This window comes from Dasypus novemcinctus, chromosome 5, assembly GCF_030445035.2.
Source record: "Dasypus novemcinctus isolate mDasNov1 chromosome 5, mDasNov1.1.hap2, whole genome shotgun sequence".
In the NCBI taxonomy this organism is placed as follows: Eukaryota; Metazoa; Chordata; class Mammalia; order Cingulata; family Dasypodidae; genus Dasypus; species Dasypus novemcinctus.
The window spans coordinates 39838222-39854933 of record NC_080677.1 but is presented as its reverse complement, the minus strand read 5'-3'; the positions used below and the strand labels follow the sequence as shown (position 1 = coordinate 39854933).

The window sequence follows — 16712 nt, the reverse complement described above, 5'->3', positions numbered from 1 at the left end:
TCTCACCTAGGAATTCAAATGTTAGAATTTTTACCATATACTGCTTTCAAGAAATTCCACTGGGTTGGGGATTCTAGACTTCAGGTGCATTAGGACTGAAGAAATTTTCACACAATTTGATTCGAGGGTAGAAAACTCTTGATATCTAAATGCCACTGTGGGAACCCCAGATAGTACAGGAAGATAAAATGCTTGGTAGTTTCTAAGAAGTTCAGATCTTAGGATTTTCTTTTCTTTAATAACTTATGAGAGACTTGACAAGACAAAAAAAGCACTAGAGCCTTTTTAAAGATTTTTCACTTGCCTACTTTTTGTAATTCAAGTCCTGAGAAGTCATTACTACAATAGCCATGTAGAGTCTTGGTAGAAAAGGGATGCAGAAAGAATGAGGGCCACAATTAAAGGTGATGGTCAAATCATAAATGCAAATTTAAAACCTTACATAAATTTAAAAGAAATCTTTTTTAAAGAGGTTCTTTATTCCCATCATGTAATTTTACAAATTGTAAAGAAAAAAAAAAGGAATGGGGTTTTTATTCTTTTGGTTGCAATAGATATTCTTACAGAGAACAGTGTGATTAGCAAAAGGAGTTCAAACTAACTGCGATACTGCCCATTCTCTGTCCTCCTCAGTTAGCTGGCCTCCCCTGAGAAAACTCTTCTTAGGTTCAAAGACCATTTCCTAGGCTCCACATGTGCTATTAATATTGACAGTTCACACAAAAAGCTATTATCTTTCCTGTAGTATTCAATAAAATAAACGGTGCCTTTTCTTTCGTTCCAAACTCTCACAAAATGCCATGAAGGCAGTGGGGAATCCACACTTCCCCAGGCAGGGACTTCTCTCCAGCCAATGTCCTATTTAACTGGGAGCATGCCCCATACTCCCTGAGCCCCACAGAGCACCATAAAACGTCTGCAAATGCTTAGGAAGTACATTCGTAGCCAAAAAGATTAAATTAAATGTAAAACTTGGAGAATTGACTATGACCGTAATGACACAGCTACTTGCAAAATTAGTTTTACAGTCAAAGAACAATAATTCTTGGACCCAGTTAAATGTCCCAAGAACTCAAGCTGTCCTTCTCAGCTCACTGAAGAGTTCCTATGACTGGAAGTCTATAAACTGCAAAACTGGAGACTGGCATTTGCAGCAGTGTTTAAGGGTTGCATGTTCATGCTATTTAAAGAGTATATCAAACTTTTCTTTTTGTCACAGTCTCTAATAATCTTGATGGGTTTCTTTGAAAATAAGAAAGCCAGGATTTATTTGTCAGTCTTCTTTTTATCCTAAACGAGTAGCATTCAGCCTATGAAAACTGGCTGGTCAGCACTTCTGTTTTTGAGCACTTACATTTCACATACATCAATGATAAGTACAAGCAAGGCAAAAACTTACGACAAGTCCAGATTTTTTTTTGGCACACAATATTCCACAAATGCCACAAAGAAGAAACTGCAAGGGAAAAGAAAAGCAATTACTTCATATTCAAACATCGCAAGAGCCCCTCATTTTTATCTTATAATTCACTCATGACATTTGCTCCAGGAAGCCTGAGAGTTTTGTGTTCTTTCTGCCATGTTATTACTTATTTTGGTACTCATGTTCCATCAAAAATACCTCATTCTATAGTTGATAGTAATATTTTGATGATGCTCTTGCCTAGTTTGTAACTAAATGTTTCACAACAATGAAATGTGTTGGTGGAAGGGTAATGTATGAGACCACGGTATGATGTTATATATGTTTATTTTGTAATTCACAATCTTTAGTATACACTTATTGTTTATGTGTGTTCATGTATGAATTATATACTTCACTAAAAAAAAGGGAAAAAAAGAAATAACCAAATGAGAATGAAAGTTGCAAAATGTCAGCTCACAAACATGAATCCCTGGATTTAGGATGACACAAAATAATAACTATAGTCTGAAGAATTTTATTCTTGTTTTGCTTTTTTTCTGTTATTTTAAAAATTGATCTACATTTACTACTGTAAATATTGTTACCTCTACTTAATATTATCTCATATATATAGAAACAGTCTTGAATGTTACATGTCACATTTCCATTCTTATAAAAGTAATGGTGGAACACTATTCATTTAAAATACAATACTTACGATCTATTATATGGGGTTCAATAAAATGTAAACAGTATAAAAATAGCTCATTCTAGAATAGTAAGGAATAAAAATGAAAATGTATTTTTTTGCAAGATTAATATAGGTCTTGGAGGAAATAAGCAAAGCTAGAATCAGTTTTAGCACCAGGAAAAATTATGAAGTAAATGAATTTAGAGTTTCATTCTTCCCATTCCCTTTCACTGTTTTCTTAGCCCTTTCTTTCTTCTCTGGGAGAAAAGTGGTATGATACCTTCATTTGTACTAAGCAACCAGAACTCAATATAGTATCCTACAGGTAGGAAACATAGCATAAATGAAAAGGTAAGGTGTCAGACAGGGAGATGGTTTTGGAAAGAATGAAACTGTATCAAGTAGAATGACTCCCTTTTCAGTCTATCAGAGAGACACAAAAGGGATGAAATTATTAATGGCATGTTATTTCTTGTAAATAGAAATACTTTGGTAGCATAATCGCTTTGCAAAAGCCACTACATTGAGTCATCTACCAAAGACAATCTATTAGTCTATTTGGTTATCATAAAATGGGAAACTTTAATTTGGAGAGAAACATTTAGGGCCATTTGAATGCAAATTTACATATACGTCTGATGTGAGGTAAACCATATAAATGAAATAATGAAGTCATTAATAAGTAATAAGGCCACAAGGGGATTTCAGATATGCAAAGAAAAGTCAATGTAACTAATCTTGTTTCCATTTGATCACGGAAGAAAGTTGCTCTCTCAAGTCAGAACTAACAATATAAATGGTTGTAGATGACTGACACTGCATACATTTTAAAAAATACACATCAAAATATTATGTCAAGTAATAAACATGTGTGAAGCACTGAGAATATTTGATAAGAAATAAGAGAAGATGTTGCAAGGTGACTTTCCCTATAAGGGAAAAAATGATTATAAGGCAGGCAATTGTTTAGCAAGAAAGTTAGATTAAGGAACACAAGGTCCTAAAGAATTTAGTATATAATACAGACACTCTTTCAGCTTAGTGGTGGAAGATCGGAATCATTTCTTCAATAAATGGAATTAGGACAATTTTTAACCTTCCCTCACATCACACACTAAAATCAGTATGGGAGTTTGAATACTTAGATGTCTAAAAATTCATAAATATATTAGAAGATAATGAAGTTAAATATTCATGTAATTTTAGAGGAGTGGAAAGAATTTTTTAAACCTAGTATCAGCCTTAGACCAGTATAAATATTAATACTGAAAATTAAAAATTTTAAATGTCAAAAATATCATAACTCTCACAGATAAAAATTAAATTGAGGTTATATTCAGAATATATATGATAGACAAAGGGTTAATATACCACATAAAGAGATCTAGCAAAATATTTTTATAGTCATAAAACAATGAGAAAGTAGATGCTTAGAACTTTTTGAAACTTAAATATTTGCATAATTTCAGAAGGCATAGAAAGCTATTGCTCAGTGGCCATTTCTCATCACCTTTTCTATCTCAGATCTAATTGTCTTGTCCTTCTATTGACTTTCTTATTGATCCCATTTCACATCTTTCAAGGCTCTGCCTAGCAGTTCCACAGCTTGGATCAATTCTGTACCTCACAGTGCTCCCAAGCTTCATATCAAAGCATAAGAATGTCCTCCTCCTCAAACTTCCTTCATTAAGTAACCCATTATCCGGTCTGAATGTTCGTTTACCTTGAACTCATTTTTGGAATAATTTGAGAGCAGGTAGCTCTGTGCTCCTTGGATCTCTTTTGAGAGCTACAAACACAAGCATTATTAGAGTAAACCAAGGGGACCTCAGAAGCTATTTAAATAGAGTTTTCTTTACCCTACTGCTTGGTTGGAACATGAGTGGCAATGAAATTGTTAGTTCCTTTTGCACCACTTTACTGGGATGGAGCTACAAAACTGGAATTCAGGGCTGACGGGAGGGTAGATTATAAGGGGAACCAAACTATAGTTTCCATTCTCTCTCTGGCCAGGAATGTAAATATTCTCCAGTAGTTACTTCTGTTAGAACATCAAAAAAATACTCATCCTTTAGAGAAAACCTGTAGTCCAAGAAAAATAAGACAAAAAAAAAAAAAAAGGGAAGTATATAAACTCAGGAATTTCTGAGGAGGATCTAAGAGATCCTGACTGAAGTTTGACCATCACTATTTATAGAGAAGAGAAATAAAGGTCCAAAGAAGTAATAAATTGATCATTTACCTCTTTGGCTATCTTTACTTATTCCAAGTCATAGAGAGTTTGAACGATGGTTTGATTCAGCCCTCTAATTTTACATGTAGGGAACTGGAGATCCAGACAGGTTCAGATACGTGGTTAAAGTCATACATCAAGGTAATATATCAGGCATGTAATTCACAGACTTCATTAACGGTACTACTTAACTTGTTTCTATAGTGTCATGGACTTGTTCTTCAAATGGATTTTAGGTGGTAGCTTACTGAGTGTTTTTACATGCATATCCTACCAGAATATTCAATGAATAACTGCTCACCTGTAACTGCTTTCTTTGTCCTTTCTGTTGTTAATTTTGGTTGAAATTAAAATAATTAGAAAATTAGCCAATTGTCTTACAGTCTAAAATTAAGTGTACCTTATTTAGTAAGGGACTTTTCTATAATATTTCAAAATACATTTGGCTCAATATAACTTTATCTAGTATGCAAAGCACTCACCGACATTATTGAAATTATGAAACAAGTTAGAAAACAAACACACAACAAATTAGCTGAAACAAGTTAAGGAGATGGTTAGTTTCAAAACCTATGGACATGGCCTGAGGTATAATTTTATATAAGAAAATATAATTTTATTTATTAGAAAATGGGCTATTTAAATCCAGAGAGGGTTTTTTGCTTTGCTCTTAGTACAAAGCAATATAAATGTAGTGATGTAATAATAGGACTTCACGTGCTACACCACATAATAAAATAGTAGTTAGTTCTCCAAGTAGATCCCTTTGATTCCAATTTAAATTAAATTCAGTAAATATCTAAAGTTATGAACCTATTGTAGGATGAAATGGAAATATTATGGAAACAGTATTCAACATTATGAGTGAATTTTCCCTATGAAACAACTATGGAGATGTCCACTTTTGTCCAGACACAAAAAACTGCAAAGATGTCACTCCCACCCCAACAATAAGAAAAGGCTGGTAAACTACAGCCCATCTAGAGGCCATCAGAAAACTGAGGTTGCAGGGCAACCAAGGAACTTCAAAGAGGGTCAAGCTCCTCCAAGGAGAGACAGGATACATGAAGTATCTCACCTGTGGCAGGGCATGTGCAAAAGAGACACTGATTGCCTTACATATGGGTGAGAATAACGCAGATAAAATTGTAGAAAAACTACCCAGTGATGAATAGGTGCTACCATGTCACCTTAAAACAGCTATATGGGCCTCATACATGAAGAGAGTTTGCATTCACTAGCACATCCTTCCCCATGGGCATCCACTCAGCATCTGTGGGAAAGATTTGGGGATAGAGAGGACCGTAAAGAGAACCCCTTCATGAAGCAAGCAAGCAAATGGAGTACTAGAACTCATGGCGGGGAGGGGGGATGTCATAAAAACACTGCCCCTTATCATTCTCTCATTCAAAACAAATCCTCAAGCTTCTGTGGAAAAGGCAGGAATCTCTTCTTTTCACCGGGCTCCAAGGAGGAAATCAGCTGCTATGAGGTTGCCAGGCAACAGAATAACCTTAATCTAAAGACAGACAAACCACTCAAAGGTGAGACTGGAATATACGAAATGTCACACTTGTGGCAGAGCATTGGAGGAAGAGACTCTGGTTGTCATTAGTGGTTGTGTGTATGTGTGCTGGGAGGCACAAAGCCTTGTTTCTTCCTCGGACCTTACTCTGAAGCAAAAGCCTTAAACCATTGGTAAAGGGGAAGCAACGCTTATCATATCCAGGGCATAAGAAAATCCAGATTGTTCCTCTAACTGCAAGAAAGTAGAAATATTTTCTGTATCCCATGATAGGGATAGGAAATCATTATGGGCCTAGTATTCTATGGTCATACTAAATGGTGATCAGCAGCAATGTGGGGAGAAGCAGGGACCTCTCACTCAAGACCAACCATAGACACGAAGCAGAGTTTGTCTGCCAGAGAATGCCTGGAAAACCCTTCCCTGAGGCCAGGCTCCCAGGGCTTCTCTAATTGAAGCGCACACCACAGAAATCTATGGTTCAGGGGAAGGAAAGAGCGAGGGAGAAAATCTTATCTGTGGCAGGGGTGAGCAGGGAGGACAGAAAGTGAGAGTGGAACACTAAGATAAAGAAAAAAATTATCTCTAGCACCTCAACTCCTATGCTGAGCACAAGGTAAAGGCAGCCCATCCTTAGAGGAATCTGAAGACTGATGATGCATCAGTTAACCATAGCAGGAACTAAATTAAATTCTTTGACTCAAATCTTCACATTAACAGAATATATTAAGATATTAAGGTAACACTCTTACAAAATTCTGAAGAACAAAATAGAACTTTTGAGCCTTATTTGTACAGCCAGCCAAACTGTCATTCAGACATTGCTCATTTGGGGCAAAGGCATTGTGGTAGTCTTAATAAGAGGTCCCCAAAGATATCCATATCCCAATCCTTAGATTCTGTGTATGTTACCTTATGTGGAAAAAGGGGTATTTGCAGATGATTAAATTAAGGACCTTAACCCTCTGGGTGGGCACTAAATATCATTACAAGAGCTCTTATAAGAAGGAGGCAAGAAGATCAAAAGAGACAGCAGGCCACATGATGATGGAAGCAGAGGGACAGAGAGAAGACGCTACACTGCAGGTTTAGAGGATGGAGGAAGTGGGCCAGGAGCCAAAGGACATAGGTGGCCTTTAAAAACTGGAAAGGACGAGGAAATTGATTTTTCTCTGCACTCTCCAGAAGGAATGTGGACCCATATGAGACTTCTAGCCTCCAGAAATGTGAGAGAAAAAATAAGAACCTAATACAGGATCCAGAACATTATTTCACAGTATGAACTGATTGATATAGGTGATACAGAAGATTACATAAAGGAATTTTTATAGATATGTGTATTTACATGGAATTGTATACACACCTATATTCTCTTGCTCAATCATCTGAGAGGGCCTAGGAACAACAAAAACCCAATAGCAATGAGCACATGAAGCCCTCAGATCTTGGTTTCTAATACCAATCTCCAATAAAAGAAACGAGAGCTGCTTGGTGAAATGGCCAATCCCTGACGGCGTAGGCCAAAAAGTCAATAGTGCTCAAACAACAGTGGCAAAACAAAACAAAACAACCCGCAAAGACTCTAAACAAGTTACATTGATTAATATTTGTCAGAGGGACTCAGGAGCCAACTAAAATATCTTCCAATGGGCAAACTTAGAACTACCTGAGCAACAAAATATAAAGTTGCATTGGATTTTAACCCAAAAAATGTACAAATAAATATTTGAGTCCATACTAATATAAATAAATGATTGAATACATAAATAAATAAATAGAGAGAAGAGACAAGGATCCCATGTTATAGAATTCCAAATAATTTATGGGGATATTCCACACTCCAGAAGGTGGAATGTAACTGCCCACTCCTGAAATGTGAGCCACATAGAGTGACTTCCTGTCAAAGAGTACAGTATGGAAATATAGAGAAAAGAGAAACTTTATAGTAGAGAAACGTGACAAATACTATCTCATCCAGGTGATCAAGGCCAACCGCAAAAGTGATGTCATGTTGATAATATATATTCTTGATATGATGTCATGAAAATGGCAAGGATGCCCATTATCACCAGTTTTTGTGAACATTACAGTGAAATTACTAGCCAGTTTCATTCTAATTTTTAACATCCAATTAGAAAGGAGAAAAAATTAAAAGTATTAAAATTGGTAAGGAGGTGAAACTAGCATGGCTTGTAACAATATGATTGATACATGAAATTCCCAAGAGAACCAACTAAAATATCTACCACAAAATAAGGATATTTAGTAAGGAAGCAAGGCACACTTTAACATATAGAAATAATTATCATGTATACACATAACATCCTATTGGAAATTGTAATGAAAGAAAGCTCATTCTCAATGGAAAAAAGGATAAAATTTCAATTTCTAAAAACAAATTTCATAATAGTAGTGTAAATCAATAAGAAGTAAACTTAAAAACATATCTGAATATGAATTTGTACAAATGGAAAAATATAACATAATCTTGGATAGGAAGAATTAACATAAAAAGTATTCTAATATTTCCCAATTTGATTTTTCAATTTAAAATAATTTTTAAGAAAACGAAAGATTTATTCTTTTATTAACTAAAAATGTGATCCTAAAATTAATATGTAAGAATAAATGTTTAATCCTAGTCAGTAAAACTCTGGAAAAGATGAGCAATGAGGTAGGATGCTAATACCAGGTATCAAAACATAAAACCTCAAAAATTAAAGCAGAATAGTATTTGCACATGAATAGAAAAATTGAACTGCAGAATATAATTATAAATTCTAGAAATAAAACAAAATGCATATGAAATTCAATATATAAGAAAGTGGGATCTCTAAGAAGTTACAAAAAGTGACTATTCAACAAACAGCATTTGTCAAACATCTGTGTAGGTATCTGGAAACACACAATGAAAGTAGATTTACACATTACATCATACAACAGGGTAATATTCTAATGGATTAAAGATTTAAATAAAAAAATAAAACCATAGAAATACTAGAAAAAATGAGAAAATTCCTTATCACTTTGGAGTGGCAATGACTTTTAAATTTGACTCAAAATCCATGAAATAAAAGAATAACTTATGTAAAAACTGAAGGCAAGAAAATCAAAACATTTCCTGAATCACAGGAAATTAGTATAAGCAAGTTCAAGTGACAAACTTGGGGAAATATTTGCAACTTTCAAACAAAAGGCTAATTGTCTTAAGTAAAATGATTAGGAAATGACATGGAAAAGTCTAACTATCTGATACGAAAATAGGCAAAGAAAATGAAAAGATAAATCTCGAAAATATAAATTACTCCAAACATGAATATCTTTGCTCAATCTCATTCATTAATAAGAGAAATGCAATTCAAACCAACTCAGAAACTTTTTTTTCACCTACACAATTGGCAAAATTCCTTAGGCTTGAAAAGTTTGATGATATTGGTAAGGATATGGTGAATTAGACACTCATACATTGATTGTGGGAAGACAAATTGATACAATCTCTACTAAGAGGAATTTGGCAACAGTTACCAAAATTACATATGTGTGTACATCTGCATGTATGTATTTGCTTCAGCAGACCCACATTTGAAAAATTATCTAAAAGATTCATCTGAAAGTGTGCAAATAATAATTTTTAAAGATTTATTTATTTAATTCCCCCCCCCCCCCCCCAACCGGTGTCTGTTCTTGGTGTCTGTTTGCTGCGTCTTGTTTCTTTGTCCGCTTCTGTTGTCGTCAGCGGCACGGGAAGTGTGGGCGGGGCCATTCCTGGGCAGGCTGCACTTTCTTTTCACACTGGGTGGCTTTCCTCACGGGCACACTCCTTGCGCGTGGGGCTCCCCCACGCGGGGGACACCCTTGCCTGGCACGGCACTCCTTGCGCACATCAGCGCTGCGCATGGCCAGCTCCACACGGGTCAAGGAGGCCCGGGGTTTGAACCGCGGACCTCCCATATGGTAGACGGACGCCCTAACCACTGGGCCAAAGTCCGTTTCCCTGAAAGTGTGCAAATTATTTATTTTAGCATTGTTAAAATTAGCACAAGAGGAAAAATCCTAAATATTGGCTGGTAGAGAATTGGGTAATTCAAAGGAAATCACTCTAGTTATTAAAAATATGAGAAAATTCTCTCTACATTGATATGAAAATTTCTCCAGCATATATAGTTAGTGGAAAAAAGCAAGGCACAGAATCATGTGTGTAATATACTAAATTCTGCAAAGAAAGAAAAGAATATATAATAATCTACAAATAAATTTGCTCATACATGTATAAAGTAATTGGAAGAACATGTAAGAAACAAACAGCATTGGTTACATGGGTTGAAGGAGTTATGACAACTCGATGAAGAGGCAGACTTTTTACAGAATTTGTTTGGTTTTATTTATTTTTGACCCATGTACAGAGTTATCTATTTAAAAATTTAAATAAGAAACCTCTTCTTTTCTCAAGGCAAAATTATTATCTAGGTATTAGGAAAAAATAACCCCTTCAAATCCATCCCTTCTAATCCCAGACTCTCAAGTGGAAACAGCGTGGGCATCTTCATTCCCAGATCCTCAAGACTAAGGAACGAACAAGTACAGGTGAGACTGCAACTATGGACTAAAGTAGATTTATTATTATTATAGTAATGGAAGAACTAGTTACATTGATACAAAGAGAGTGGTCACCAGAGATCTGGGGGGAAGAAGAGGGATGAACAGGTGTAACATTGAGCATTTTTGTAACATTGGAATTGTTCTGCATGACATGGATACAGACCATTATACATTTTGTCAAAACCCATAAAATTGTTCTGTGCAAAGTATAAACCATAATGTAAACTATATACCATGGTTAGTAGCAATATATCAATTGGAACAAATGCACCATAATAATGAAAGATGTTATTAATGGAGAAAAGCAGCAGAGGGAGAGGGGGCGAAGTATATGGGAAGTCCCTATATTTTTGATGTAACATTTTATGTAGTCTAAAGCGTCTATAAAAATAATAAAAACAAAACAAAACAAAATAAAAGCCTCTGCTAGTGCATCTTAAATCATAACACTGAGTTCATCATCTTATTTGCCTATGTACATGGTTGGTTTTGTATGTTGAGTTGTATTTAATTGAGAGTCCACTCTGAAAGTGCCACAAAGTGGTTTAAAAGTTTGGACTCCAGTCCTGCCTTTGAATAAATGAAGTCTATCGTGGAGAGCTGAAGTTAAAAGCTGAGTGTGTTTTTATTTTCAGTCAAATATAATGAATCACAAACCACCACATATTAAAGTAGATGCCGCTTCATCTTCAATGACCAGCATATTTTAATCTTTATTTAGGGTTTCATAGCCCTATACATTCATAATAGTAGCAGAAATAAATCTTTTATTTTTCAAAGAATTTTGATAGTCTTTCAACTCCCTAAAAAACAGTGGCTTAAAAAATAGAATTTTGCTCCATGATGGGCAAGTCAATGAAGAAAAGAAATTAGGGAGTGAGGATTTCTGTTAAGATGACAGATTAGAAAGACATAGGACTCTCTTCTCTCCCAGAAAAATAGCTAAAAGACAGGCAGAATCAGCCTGGAAAAAAAATTGTTCTAGGGGCTAGGACAGCAGGGGAAGGCTGGACACTACCCAGAAGAGAGAAGGGCACAGGAGAAAAAAAAAACTCCATGGCATGATTGTGAGTAGAAGCTGCAGCTGCAGCTACTGGTACCCTTCTCCCAACCTATGAGCAGACAATTTTGAATTCTCCAGCCTTAGGCAAGTGGCTATAGACAGAGTGAGCTGCAGGGATCCACCTGCCCAGGAAATGGGAGAGAGAGGGATGCTGCCTAAGGCTGATTCAGCTTTTGGTCAACAAATATCATCTACTGTGTTCCATAAGCCCTTCCAGGCTGGATGGTGCTGTACCATTATTTGCCCTGGAAGCCTCCATGGGACTAAACAGATCCAACCCTCTCAATCACCCTTCCTACTGACTGGACCAGTTATTGAGGATGCAGAGGGAAATGGAATTATTCCGCACCCAGAAAAGGGAGGGGATGCTAGTAAAGGCGGAAGAATAGCCTCTGAGAAAGTTTGAATTACTAGGTTCTTAGTCTTCAGGAAGGATCCTCTGCCATGTTGTTGCTGTTGGTGTTACAGTGAACACACTCAGAACACTGAAATGAGAGGGCTGCTGAATATTGCCATCTGCTGGTGGACCAAGGAAGTGCATGTGAGGAAATTAAAACTAATTAAAAAAGTATTTCCTGGGCCTTTATAGTCCCTTTCCCTTAGGCACTTGGAAGTGAGTCTGCAATCCCTTACTGGGTCCATGGCTCAGATCTGAGCAACTAATGGGGACAATCCTAAAGACCTAGAACAGGTTGAACCAAGAATCAAAGAATGGCAGTAACATATAGCCTCCTGCCACTAACCATGAAACAGAGATAAATTGAGTATCAGAATAAATTCACCATCATAATCAGATGTTTAGACATCATTAAAAATTTACAAGCCACACTAAGAAAATGGAACAAATGGCACAAATACAGGAATATATCAAAACCCCAGATGAGACAAGATTTGAGACAACTGAGATTCATATAAATGTCCAAATTCAAATTAAGGAGTTGAAAGACAATATGGCTAAAGAGATAAAGGAAATCAAGACAACACTGAGTGAACACAAAGAAAAAATTTTAAAACCTTTAAAGAAAGATACCAGAGCTCATGGGAATGAAATACACAATAGGTGAGATCAAAAACATATTAGATGCATACAAGAGCAGACTCAAAATGATAGAAGAAAGAGTAAATACAGAACACAGAAGAGCTAAAATTGAAGAAAGAGAAGTACAGAGAAAGAATGGAAAGAATTGAGCATGGTCTCAGGTTGTTGAATGATAACATGAAGTACAGCAACATACATGTCATGGGGGAGAAGAGAAGAAAAAAGTGGCAGAAAAAGTATTTGAAGAAATAATGGCTGAAAATTTCCCAACTCTCATGAAAGAAATGAATTCACATGTCCAAGAAGCATAGTGTACCTCAATCCGAATAAATCTGAATAAACTACTCCAAGACACACACTGTACAGAATGTCAAACATCAACAAGAAAAAAAAAATTCTGAGAGTAGCAAGGGAGAAGCAAACCATCACATGCTAGGGATGTCCAGTAAGAGTTGTTGTGGATTTCCCATCAGAAACCATGGAGATGAGAAGACAGTGGTATGGTATAATTAGGATACTGAAAGGGGAAAAATGTCAGTTGAGAGTGCTTTCTTCAGCAAAATTTTCTTCAAACATGGAAGTGAGATTAAAATATTCAGAAATAAACAGAAACTAAGAGACTGTGTAACAAAGAGTTGCCTTTGCAGGAAGTATTAATGGGAGTCTTATAGCCTGAAAGAAAAATACAGGAGAGAGAGGTTTGGAGGAGAATGTAGAAGGCAAGAATAGTGAAAGGATAATCAAAAGAGTAAAAAAACAGATGACAATAAGATATGACATACGAAAATCAAAGAATAAAATGATGGAAGAAAATAATGCATTTACAGTAATATCATTGAATGCAAATGGATTAAACTCCCCATCAAAAGATATAGGCTGACAGAATGGATAAAAAAAAAAAAAACATGAACCATCCATATGCTACCTACAAGAGACTCACCTTAGATCCAGGTATAAAAACTGACTGAAAATTCTCTGAGTCAAACTTGACATATAAATGCATTACCTTCCCCCCAGCATGGGACACAACTCCTGGGGATGAGCCTCCCTGGCACCAAGGGATTACTACCAAGCACTGGCTGATGATGCAACTGGAAAAAGACCTTGAATAAAAAGGGGAAATGGTAAAGACAAATGAGTTTATATGGTTAAGAGACTTCAAAATTAATCAGGAGGTCATCAGAAGGATAGTGCTTATGCACATCTCAGCAGGATCTCATAGACAGTCAAAGCAGATACTACCCCAAACAGTGGGGATCCTGAGGGATATGGAGACACCCAAGTTCTATGGCAGATGACTCTGGGGTTTGATGCCTTGCCAGTGGGCCCTGCTTTGGAGTTTGTGCTCCTGAGTGTGACAGAGTTGGACTCAGATTGTGCCTTCTCTACATATGCCTCTTCTGTCCCTTTTATTGAATCTGTATGTCCAGGACACTTGAATCTCTGGTTGTCTATGTGTCAGCTGGGTCTTGAACCTCTGCAGAGTTGCAACACCTACTCTCCAGTTCATTGGACTCATCCAGGACAGCTAACAAGGAGATGAGGATGGATGACAACCACACCAAGGAACCGAGAGAGTCTACAACTACAAGCAGGAAAGTCCCATCCATCAGCCATGTGGGATCAAAACCCCTTCTCATTTAAGAGGTGGAGTGAATATCAACATCCCAGAGTCCTCAGAATTGCAGAATAAAATGTGGACTAGAGTGGACTTACTGGTATTCTACTATAGACTCATTGTGATTCTAGCAATGGAATAAATTATATTGATGTAGAGACAGTGGCCACTGGAGCTGCTGAAGGCAGGAAGAGGGAAAAAGAAGTGTAATATGTGGGCATTTTCGGGACTTAGAGTTGTCCTGAATGACATTGCAGGAACAGATGCAGGACATTATATATCCTGCTATAATCTACCAAATGGACTGGTAGAGAGTGTAAACTACAATGTAAACTGTAATTCATGCTGTGTAGCAGTGCTCCAAAATATGTTTATCAATTGCAATGAATATACTACACTAATCAAAGAAGTTGTTGATGTGGGAAAAGTGAGGGGTGTGGGGGATGGGGCATATGGGAATCCCCTATATTTTTTTAATGTAACATTTTGTGTGATCTATGTATCTTTTAAAAATAAATAAAAATACATTTAAAAATGCAAACAAAAACAAAAAAACTGACTGAAAATGAAAGGCTGGAGATACTCCATGCTTACAGTAACCAAAGAAGAGCAGGGGTAGCTATACTGATATCAGACAAAACAGACTTTAAAAGCAAAATTTATAAGAGATACAGAAGGCCATTATATATTAATAAAAGAAACAAGCCACCAGGAAGAAAAAACTGTACTAAATATTTATGCACCTAACTAGATACATGAAGCAAACTCTGGCAAAACTGAAGGGAGAAATAGACAACTCGACACTAATAGTTGGAGACTTCACTATACCACTCACATCATTAGATAGAAAAACTAGACAGATCAATAAGGAAACAGAAACTGAACAATAGGATGAACAAGCCAGACCTAATAGAAATATACAGAACATTCCATCCCAAATCAGCAGGATATACATTCTTCTGAAATGCTCATGGGTTTTTCTCTAGGAGAGAACACATGCTAGGTCACAAGGCAGGTCTCATAAATATAAGAAGATTGAAATTATACAAAGTACCTTCTCAGATCATAATAGGATGAAATTGGAAATCAATAATAGATGGGAAAGGCAAAAATTTTGCAAATGTAGGGAGTCTAAACAACACACTCCTAAACAATCACCGGGTCAAAGAAGAAATTTGAAGTGAAATTAGTAAATATATTGAGACAAATAAAAATAAGAACACAGCGTATTAAAAGTTATGGGATGCAGTGAAGGCATTGCCAAGAAGGAGATTTATAGCCTTAAATGCCTATATTAAAAAAGAAGAAAGAGCTAAAATCAAAGCACTAACTGAACAACTGGAGAAGCTAGGAAAAGAACAGTGAACCACTCCCAAAACAAGCAGACAGAAAGAAATAGTGATGATTAGAGCAAAAAAAAAAAAAAAAAAAAAAATGAAATTGAGAACAAAAAAGAATAGAGAAAATCAACGAAACCAAAAGTTGGTTCTTTGAGAATATCAATAAAATGGACAAACCCTTAGGTAGACTAACAAAGAAGAAAAAAGAAGATACAAAAAAATAAGATCAGGAATGAAAGTGGGAAGTTATGACTGACACTACAGAAATAAAAAGGATCATAAGAGGATATTATCTGCAACTGTATGCCAACAAACTAGACAACCTAGATGAAATAGACAAATTCCTAGAAACACACAAACAACCTACACTGACTCTATAAGAAATGCAAAAACTCAACAAACCAAACATATTTAGAGAGATTGAATCAGTCATCAAAAATCTCCCAACAAAAAGAAACATCCATGATCAGATGGCTTCATAGGTTAATTCTACCAAGTATTTTGAGAATTAACACCAATTCTGTTTAAAATCTTCTGAAAAATTGAAGAAGAGAGAACATTACCCAACACATTTTTTGAAGCCAATGTAACCCTAATACTACAGCCAGATAAAGATACCACAAGAAGAGAAAATTACAGTCCAATCTCTTTAATGAACATAGATGCAAAAATACTTAACAAAATACTTGCAAATTGAATCCAACAGCACATCAAAAGGATTATACACCATGAGCAAGTGGGATTTATTCCTGGTATGCAAGGGTGGTTCAACATAATAGAATCAATTAATGTAATATACCACATTAACAAATTGAAGGGAAAAAAAAACACATGATCATCTCAATAGATGCAGAAAAGGCATTCAACAAAATTCAACATACTTTCTTGATAAAAACTCTTAAAAAGAGAGTAATAGAAGAGAATTCCTCAATATGATAAAGGGCATATGTAAAAATCTCAATGGGGAAAGGTTGAGAGTTTTTCCTCTAAGATCAGGAACAAGACAAAGATGCCCACTGTCACCACAGTTATTCAATATTGTGCTAGAATTTCTAGCTAGAGCAATTAGAGAAGGAAAAAAACCAGACATCCAAATAGGATAAGAGGAAGGAAAACTCTCACCATTCGTGGATGATCCTATATTTAGAAAATTTTGAAATGCCCACAACAAAGCTACCTGAGCTTGTAAACAACTTCAG

General features: G+C 35.9%; 1 protein-coding gene across 5 annotated transcripts in view; it reads right to left on the bottom strand.

Moving 5' to 3' along the window:
- TMEM196 (transmembrane protein 196) overlaps nt 1–16712 on the bottom strand; it is a 75573-nt gene that overhangs the window by 9436 nt on the left and 49425 nt on the right. For 4 of the 5 annotated variants that reach the window (XM_058296904.1, XM_058296906.1, XM_023590361.2 and 1 more), the window contains exon 2: nt 1400–1456. In XM_058296904.1, coding sequence (XP_058152887.1) covers nt 1400–1456 — 57 coding nt within the window. Of the gene's footprint in view, nt 1–1399; nt 1457–13561; nt 13659–16712 lie in introns of all 5 variants that reach the window. The other variant, XM_071215125.1, reaches the window with a different exon arrangement.